This window comes from Trichosurus vulpecula, chromosome 3 (genome assembly GCF_011100635.1).
Source record: "Trichosurus vulpecula isolate mTriVul1 chromosome 3, mTriVul1.pri, whole genome shotgun sequence".
Lineage (NCBI taxonomy): Eukaryota > Metazoa > Chordata > Mammalia > Diprotodontia > Phalangeridae > Trichosurus > Trichosurus vulpecula.
Window position 1 is genome coordinate 27,690,445 of NC_050575.1, and position 9,803 is coordinate 27,700,247.

Below are 9,803 nucleotides of genomic sequence, written 5' to 3' on the forward strand. Positions count from 1 at the left end.
GAAATCACTTTGGTTGTCCCCTTGTATTTTAGTAGGCTTCTTTAACATTCAGCAGTGCAAAAAGATCAATCCTATATTCTTTCCAGTAAACAGAGTTTTCAGGGTATGACCTACTTCCCAGATAAAGTCATTCATCCCATATTTCTCAATAAATGAAAGAACAAACTAAATTCCTTAGCAGGAGCAAAAAAATCAGAGGGGGCTGCTGCCTCTTCCCAAAGATTTCTCCATCAGCTAAAGAAACCATCTTTAGACCAAAAGCTTCATCCAAAGCATAATAGAATTATTCTGAATAAAGCTTATATAATTACAGAATTCCCTCAATTTCTCATTTTAAACATTTTAAGAATGTTAAAAAAATCTAAGAATGCAATGAAAGGATAGAGGGAATACAAGGGCTGGCAAAGTTGGCTCTTTGCCATGGGGTGGAAGTATAACTGTAATCCCCCCTTTAAAGAAAAAATATAAAATGTCCCACTCATATACTTATAGAATGAATATAACAATTTAAAAATAAACTTCATTTTGGGTCACTGAGAACAGATAATGAAACTATTTCAGATGAGGTCATTGGTATGGGATATTTTACTTAATTGTTTTTCTTTGTCTCAAAGGAAAGTTCAGTCTAGAAAGGAAGGATTGAAATGACTGATGTAAAGACAAAAGGTATCAATAAAACATTTTTTAAAAATATATTTCATTTTTGTAATATGGCAAGGATACTTTTAAACTATGGAGATATAAGAGAAATAAAGGAGAGAGGGAGAAAGAGTAGATATGCAAGAAGACAGTAGATGAACACTCAAAAACACTCCAGTACTTAGCATAGTGCCTCAAACATAGGAGGCACTTAATAAATATTTACTGATTGACACTCAAAAAAGATAATTACACAGAGACTGGGAGACATGAGTGACACACAGATTTTTATAGATTTTATATTCCATTTGTAGGCTTTTGAAATACAACTGCTACAGGTATTTTAAGTTGTTTGGGGCATAAATGGGCCTGTCACCTTTTGGAACTTGACTTCAAACTGGATAAAAGTAAGCCAAAATCTCCCCACCTCTGTAGAAGGTAAAGGAGTTTAAATGATCCAATGACCCTCAAAAGGTTTAAGATTAGTTATCTTGTTATACCAGAAGCGAGTGAGACATGCCACAGAGTATAAGTTTTGAATGGAGAAGTTTATTAGCCGGCGGTCATTCAATTCCCAAAGCAAATGACCACGTTTAAAGAGAGAGGGTAGTTTATATAGACAATACAGGATTCAGTGCTTAATTATCTCTTGAAGTTTACATATGTTACTTTGCAGACTCAGCAATCCTGTGTTATTTCACTTTTTATGACCATGATACGTTAGAGGAACCTCCTGAATAGATTGTAAATACAACATATCAGATAGTTGACAAAGTGTCAATTGGAATTACAACCCAGGATCTCTGTGTCCAGTTTGCCATACATCCCACAACATGACTCATGAGATAAGAGCTAGGAACAGTCACATAATTCAAAAGAATATCTGGGGCTGAGGCTTTCATCCTTCAAGGCCATAGGCAGACTGAGGGATACTCCAGCTGGCTTTGTTGAGACGAGAGATAGAGTTGTCTCTCAGCCCACTCAGTTAGACGAAGGAAGATCGTTAGGCTTTCCTGGTAATTAGCTTACATTCCTTGGAAATGTCTTAGGGGCCCAGGACACTCGCCACAGGCAGGACCTCAGTCTGTTTTTGTCTTATGCAGACTGGGGTTTGCAGTTAGGGGCTGGGGGCAGGGTTTTTCTAGCAATAGCTGGCTACTCAGGTATCACAATCTCAAACCTTTGACAGGCTCTCCCATAGTAAATGAGTAATAATACTCATAGATTATAGTAAGAATGCTTTAAGGTTTGTGAACTGCTGAAAATGAGGTAAGGATTCAGACTTTAAAACTATTTTTTAAACAACTGAAAACCACTACAGCCAGCAATATGTGTTCAAGAGGGAAAGATCTGCCATTAAGCAAATTGTTTAACCTCCCCAGAACTTGGTTTTCTCACCTGTAAAAGGAGGGAGTTAAACTAGATGACCTCTAAGGTTCCTTAGAGTCTGGATTTAGTGCGCTATGATCCTAGCTTTTGCCAAGTTGATCAGGAAGGACAGCTTTACAAGACATGGTGACATTTAACACAGACTGAATTATATCTCACATGATGCAACAAGTTTGTTGCAGTGGATCAGAATTTGGTGCTTCTCACTTCTTTGCTTTTTTACTCCATAAAGGTAGTAATGTGAAAGAACCATCCGGGAGACTCATCCACATGGCCAGCCCACCCACATTTGCTTTCAGTAATGTACAATTCCTTAGGGATTAGCACAGTCAGTCTGAATTTCTAAACATTTACTTGGCTCTCAACTCTTACCTTAGTACCTTGAATGCTTCTGCCAAAGTAGATGCATCTACCTGAGTCAGGCTATGTAGAGACTTAGCTTTGTGTTTCACTGCTTCCACCGAAACATTTTAAAGTGTAGGCAACTTATTTTTCTAACTTCTTTGTCCTTTTTTGCTTTAAAGTTGATTGTGACTCACAGTCATATTCTATAATGCTATTCTCCCCTTTGCTTTCAAAGTTTCAGGAAAAATTAATAAAAATACTTAAACTGAAAACTTCTTCCTCTGAGGCAACAGTATCTTCTCATCCTTTATCAAATATATCTTTCTCCATGATAATGATATTACCTTGGAAAGTTGCAGAAATAACAACCTTCCTCTAAAACAGTTCTTGATATACCTTAATTATCAAACTATTGGCCGGGAATATGTTGGCTACTAACAGAATCCTACAATGTGGGACTGAGAATGACTGTTTTAATTAATTGAGATTGTTTGTTGAATGTGTCTGATGTGTCATTTTAATTCCCCTTTCCCTTTCCCACCAGAAATGCCATAAACATAGCCAGTTGACAAATCTCACCCATCTGAGTATCACTGATTTTTTTTTATGGTGGGTGAAAAATAAGGTAGAGTGGCCTAAGAAAAGTCATTCTTCCAAAGCTGTGCAACATTAATAATGGCTTTTAAAAATTCTTATTTAAAGAGTCCTTTTCTCCATCTGGTTATGAGATACTGAGTGACTTGAAGGCATTCTGTACCCTCTTGTAAGTCTGATTTAAATCCCAGTCTCTCTAATTTTAGAGTATATAATTCATTTGGAGAGGAAGAACAGACTTTTTAGTGAGTTGGCTCTCAACCGGATTTCTTTTTTCCCTGGGGCAGGAGGTGTTTCCTAACATTTGCCAGCCTCCTCTATTACACACACAAAAGGGGCAAACAAGTGACAAAACATATAGGTTCCTCTTGCTAAGTCCCTTACTCTCAGCAGTACTTCTTCCAATGGGCACTTAGAGGTTATCTACAATTAGGAGTAGGCAGATTAGAACATAGTCAAAGCCTGTTAGTGGAACAAAAGGTGACCCCTTTTCAGGATGTCTCTGGAACAATTCTGACAACTGGCAAGACATTCTGTTCCCTCTCAGTATCTCGTTTTTCAGGATCAGCTGAGTTTCATTTTAAGTAGCATCAAAGACCTAAAATTAAACTTGGTTACTAAGAAAGCAAAGTTTTCTTTGAAGGAAACTGATATACACATAACCCAGAGATTTTATTTGCCAACGAGCTCATATCTTAGGCTATTTAAGTGTTAAAAGAGTTTAATGATCTCTGGAACCATTCCCCCTCACTGAAGATTCATACTATACCTATCAAGTTACCAGAAGATAATTCCCTAAGGTACTCAGATGACTGGTACCCTGGAGAGACACCTTTAAAGATTAGGAGTCTCTCCAGTTTCACAAACAGAGAACAGTGGTGCAGCATGGGAAGGAAGACCATAAAAGGGAGAGTGCTAAGAGGAAGGAAAAGGTTAGGATATAGTAACTAGCAGAGTGCTTTAACTGCACACAGGGGACTCAATACAAGTTTACTGAAATTTAAAAGTAAATATATTTATGGAACTTTGCAATGTTAACTGCTGACATTTTTTAAATGACACACTAAAGTCTGTCCAAAAATGGATACCTCCTGTTTATCCCATCTGATCTGTTTGTAAGAATAAAATGAAAACCTCCAAACCAATGAAATATTCAGATTAGGAACTGAGGTAATCCCAGAAAGAGATATGAAAAGACACTCTTTCACCTTCTTTGATGAGGGGAAAGAATTATGTCTGTGAACACTGCATATAATGTCAGATTTCTTTAATGTGTTGGGTGGTTTTACGGAACTGTGCTTTTTCTCTTCCTTTTTATTCTTTGTTATAAGAGATGATTCTCCAGGAGCAAAAGGGGTGAAGAATATATGACATAGGAGGTGATACAGAAACAAAAGAATATTTTTAAAACAAAAACTGTTATAACAGCTTTCCTGAAAGCCATTGCAAATGAAGTAGGGTATCTTTGTGTTCTTAGCACCCTCTTAGGCGCTACTGCTATCCTTGGTTTCCTACCTGTTCACTTGGCAGGAATAATTTGTGGGTCCACTTTCCTCCTGGTCATCCCAAATGCTTCAACAAGACTTAGTGAGGGCATGGATATGGGCTGCTTGCTTGTCAATAATGAAGTCTATGAGAAGTCTCCTTCCTCTGTTTCTGAGGCTCATTTATGAGGAAGGGCTGAAAAGTTTCAGTCCCCCAAGGTTCTTCACCATTCTCTTTATTACTCTATGCCAACTTCTAAGCACACTTCTAACTGATCAATGAGCAGTGAAATATTCAGCTCACATGTGGGGAGGCTAGGCGGTACAGAAGATAGAACACTGGCCCTGGAGCTAGGAAGACCTGAGTTCAAATTCAACCTCAGATACTTGATACTTACTAGCTGTGTGACCCTGGGCAAGTCACTTAACCCAGACTGCATCACCAAAAATTAAAAAAAAGGAAATATTCAGCTTGCCTGCCCCTGTGTGCAACCTTGATGAATAGCAAACTATTAGGGAACTTGTATATAACCCCGCATCTATATTCTCACCTGCCATCAAAGAAACACAACTCTGGCTTACCCGAGGGTAAATAATAGTTTTCCAAACAAAGGATCAATTTCTATTTTTTTGCATCATTTTAGCCAACATTTACTCAATTAAATAAATCCAAAGGTTCAAAGCAAAATGCTCTCGAACAAATAATACAGGTGCTGTTTGCTTGTTAGCCTCCAAAGCATTTGTCCTCTGGTCCACTTTTTGGATCTAGTAGGAAAAGGATCTAGTAGGAAAATGCCAGTGCCAAGGAAATAAAAATCCAGGTACTTAGTCCTTTTGGGTAGAGGACAAGAGCATTAAAAATGAGAGACAAAGAAACAGAAACAAAGAGGGAGACAATCAGAGATGGAAATATGGGGGTGGGAGGGGGGAGGGAGAGAAAGGGAGAGAGAGAGGGACAAAGGGATAGGAAGGAGAGGGAGAAGGGGGGAAGTGTTCCTTTCTTAAACATATTACATTGTTGTAAAAGTGATTCTAGACATCATGAAGGCATGAACAGTTAAATTCAACATCATCACCGAGACTGAACACTGAAATATTCTATATTTACCTTTTTAATTAACTCATCTCTGGTTTTAAACTGTGGCAGATCTTCTACTTTGATCCATCAGCCATCTCTATTACCTTGTCTAAAAGTTCCTTGTTGTAACCGTACAATAAAGGTAGGGTAAATGGCTTGGGATGAAGAGTCACTTGTAGCTGTGTGTTAATATGATATTGCAGGACACCGGACTGTAAAACTCTCAGCAAACCGCCTTGATGCTGTGGGGAAAACACATTAACTATGGCAGCATGAAGATATTTTGGTTAAGAACTGTTCATTGTGCTTAAAGGTACTCAGAGAAGATATAGGATATGAATAAGCAGATGTTTCAGGATTTAGATATGTAAAATACACTTTACTTTGGAAGTGATATTAAAACTAAAAGATTATTTTTTCAGAGCTTAGGAAGGGTGGACGTGGAAAACTTGACATTTTTCCTTGTTCAACACTGGCTACTACTACATAGAAGTGACAATCTCTGACCCTGTAAAGGTTTTCATCAGAGACACAGAAACAGAAAGGATGTGTACTTCTTCCAGCCCTGACCTAAAGATCTTCGAGTTCTTCTCATCTCTACACTAACCCTACCCCTATGGTCCACTGTAGCTTTGTACTTGTAAGTCTATAAGTACAAGGTAGTGGCTTGGGCTAGGAAAAGCTGTGTGATCAGGCAGGCTTGGAGACAGAGGAAGTCCTTGATTGATAGTAAAAACAGTACTGGGGTCAAGAATGAGACCTAATGTTATTTAACAATCATACATATGAAGCTATTTTCACTGTCATTTCTGAAGTCCTTCTCAGTAACATGCTTTGTAAGCAGACTCTTTAGTCCTCGCTACTTACTCCCCCATGAAGGAAAGGAGCCTTTTAAATGGAGTGGCTATAGCTTTTATATGCTTGGCACAACTAGCAGGTTCTGCATGTTAAATAAAGATCCCCATTTTCATAAGTTGGGGGATGGAAGGACCCAGGCTTCTCCAGGAATGAAACCAGGCCAGATAGGTACTCCATGTCTGTTCTCAATACCTTGTCAGAAAGGCAATGATGAAGAAGGAGCAGGACAATGAGAGGAAATGAATATTGTATATATAATATTAAGAGAAGGCAAAGCTGTTTTATCTTCATTGAAAAAAGATTTTCACAGACTATTAGATCTGAAAAGAACCTCAGAGACCATCTAGTTCAGAGGTTCTTAATCTAGAGTTCACGGACCCCCAAGGAATCTATGCACAGATTTCAGGGGATCCATGGACGTGGAAGGGAAAAAATTACATCTTTATTTTCATTTACATCTAATTAAAATTTAGCATTTCCTTCAATTATTTATTTTTTAAAAACAATTATCCTAAGAAGGGATTTACAGGCTTCACCAGACTGTCAAATGGGTCCCTGATCTGGTTCAAATCCTTCACTTTACAGAGAAGACCTCAGAGAGGGAAAGGGTCTAATCTAAGATCATACAGCAAATTACTGGAAGGAAAAGAGCTAAGACTCAAGTCTCTCACCTTCCAATCCAAGATTCTCTCCACGTCATAATGACTAAGGAGAGGTAGGAGGAGAAACCCTATGAGATGGGCATAGAAAAAGAGGTCATTGGGAAAAGGCCCCAACCAAGAGACGCTCATAGAGAAGAAGTCAAGGAGCTCAGTGAGTTAGAGGCCAGGAGAAAAGTCTAATACAATAGGGTTGGTGGAGCAGGATGGAACTGGAGGTCTGGACACACGGAACTACCCAACACTCAAGGGGCCGCAGGTGTGTGAGGACAGATTTAGGGAATTAAGAAGGGTTCCAGCGTAGCTTCACCCTCAGGGCACTGAAGAACGAGGGGGGCGGGTTACGGATTCATTCCCCCTCCATCACTTATGGCCAGGGATTGTCCAGCAGACTTATGGGTCAAGGAATGGACTGGGGGGGGGTGGGCTCTGAGAAGGAAGTAAGGAATGAGGGGCTTCAGAGGTTAGGCTTGGGGCGGTGGGCCCCGACGTCAGACTAAGGGGTGGGGGGTGTCAGAGGGCAGGATTGGGCTGGTGATCCTGGGGTTAGAAGTTAGGCCACGGACAGGGAGGCACGGAGGAGGTCAGAGGTCAGGATTGGGCTGGTGGTCCCGGGGTCAGAGGTTAGGGTCAGGGGTCGGCACCCGCAGCCCAGGAAGAGGGGGTGGCCCCACACCATGGACAGCGCCAGCGGCTGGTCCAGGCGGCTGCCGCCGTCGGGCCGATGCCGGTAATGTGGCAGGTGGCGCAGGATGAACTCCATGCGGGCCTGCCAGTGCTTCTCGCTCTCTGAGTAAGCGCGGAACTGCTCGGCGAACTCGGCCACCTGCCCCGACCCCTTCACCAGCTCCTCCACTGCGGCTGATGTCCCCTCACCCCCAACCATCGCGCTCCTAAACACCACCAAAACCACAACTCGGCCTGCCTGACAGCCACCTTCCCAGAGTGCACCGTGCCGCCTCCGCCCTCGGGATAGAGAGGCTCCTGCGTGGGGGCCGCGCTCGCCTTGACTGCTCTGGAGGACCTGCCGGGCGCGCGTCCTGAGGCACCCAAACACGTCATCAGTCATCCGCCCGCGGGGAGGAGGAAGTGACTCAGAACCTGAACTGTGGATGTCACTGGTGCGACCTTCCAGCGTCATCTCCCCAGGGCCTCCCCGGGGTGTCAGTGTTCCAAGTGTCCCTCTTCTGTGTCACCTTGACTGTTAACACCCCAAATGTCACCCCTGGTCATCTCAGGTCCAGTTAACAAGCATTTATTAAGGCGCCCATCACGTGCCAGGCATTCTTAAAAAAAAAATAAGCAAAGAACCAGCCCTTGCTTTCTAGAAAGGAGGGAGGAAGAAAGAAGAAAGAAGGAGGAGAAGGAGGAGAAGGAGAAGGAGGAGGAGAAGAAGAAATGGAAAGGATAAATAGGAGATAATCAACAAAGGGGAGGAGGCACTAAGATTAGGGAGGACTGGCAAAGGCTTCTTGCAGAAGGCGAGACTTTAGCTGAGACTCAAAGAAAGACAGGGTTGCTAAATGAAAATGCCTAGACTTAGGAGATGGAATGTTGGGTTTGAGGAACAGCAAGGAGGTAATGACTAAGGAAGATCCAGCAGAGGAGTCAGAGAAAGAAACAGTAGAGAACAGTGTCACAAAAACCTGGAGAGAAGACAGAATCAAGTTGCTGAGGCTGCAGAGTGGTCAAGAAGGATGAGGATTGAGAAAAGGTCATTAGATTTGGGAATTAAGAAACCTTTGGTCCCTTTGGAGTGAGCAGTTTCTGTTGCATGATGACGTTGGACGCCATACTGCAGAGAATTGAGAAGAGAGTGAGAGAGAAGGAAGTGGAGGTATCAGTCATAGAGGACCTTCTAAAGGAGTTTAGCCATGAAAGGCAGGAGAGATATGGGATAAGAGCTAGTGGGGGTGGATGGATCAAGTGAAGGGGTTTTTTTGAGGATGGAGGAGACATAGGCATGTTTATAGACAGTAGGAAAGCTGTCAGTGGACAGGGAGAGAATGAAGATAAGAGAGAGTGGGCCCAAGGGAGATGAGGTGGAATCGGATCACTTATGCCTTGACAAGAAGGTCTCATTCTTTCTTATATCAATCAAATATTTCCCCCACTATCTTCTTCATCTTTATCTCATGAGAAGTGGTCCTTCTCCTTGCCAAGCAAACCCCAGGGGTGAAGAAGGAAACGTTTTCATCCTTCTTCAACCTCTCATAACTCTCTCTTGACCTTCTCAGCTGAGAACTTTACCTTATATTTCACTGAAAAAAAAAATTAAGCCATTTGAGAAGAGCTCTTTCTTTTTCCTGTAAAGCTCTATATGCAGATTGCATGGATTGTCAAGGTGTTCAGATAATGAGACCCTACTCGCTGTCTGCAGCACTCTGCTGGTACTTTGAATAGGTTGCGTTTATTTAAATCAATGCCGAAAATCCGGAGATGTTTTCTGGGTCAAGGCAGACAAGAGTTGTGGTATTCACTTTCTCATGGCCATAGTAGATTCTCTTAGGGATTCTAGATTCATTGTGACATAATGAAAGTATGGGTAGTCCTCATTCAGTTTCTAGAGGCCAGTTCCTGAATGTGTATGGTTCAAGTGACCTTCATAAAATTATTGGAATATAATTGTCGTTCAGGAGTTGCTATGCAGCACATCAGGAACCTCTTCACTCTTATCAGCTCTGCATGGAGTCTAGAAACATTGGATCTTGGAAAGAAAGGATCAAGAAAAGAATGTTGGGATTGATGTTATAGTTT

The 9,803-nt window shown here is 41.5% G+C and overlaps 1 protein-coding gene across 1 annotated transcript; it reads right to left on the reverse strand.

The window, feature by feature from the left end:
• Nucleotides 1-5,603: 5,603 nt before the first annotated feature.
• CDKN2AIPNL (CDKN2A interacting protein N-terminal like) lies at nt 5,604-7,932 on the reverse strand. The gene is made up of 2 exons (XM_036748476.1): nt 7,694-7,932; nt 5,604-5,661 (listed from the first exon to the last, which is right to left on the reverse strand). The coding sequence occupies exons 1-2, from the start codon at nt 7,930-7,932 to the stop codon at nt 5,604-5,606; spliced, it is 297 nt and encodes a 98-aa protein (XP_036604371.1).
• Nucleotides 7,933-9,803: the final 1,871 nt, after the last annotated feature.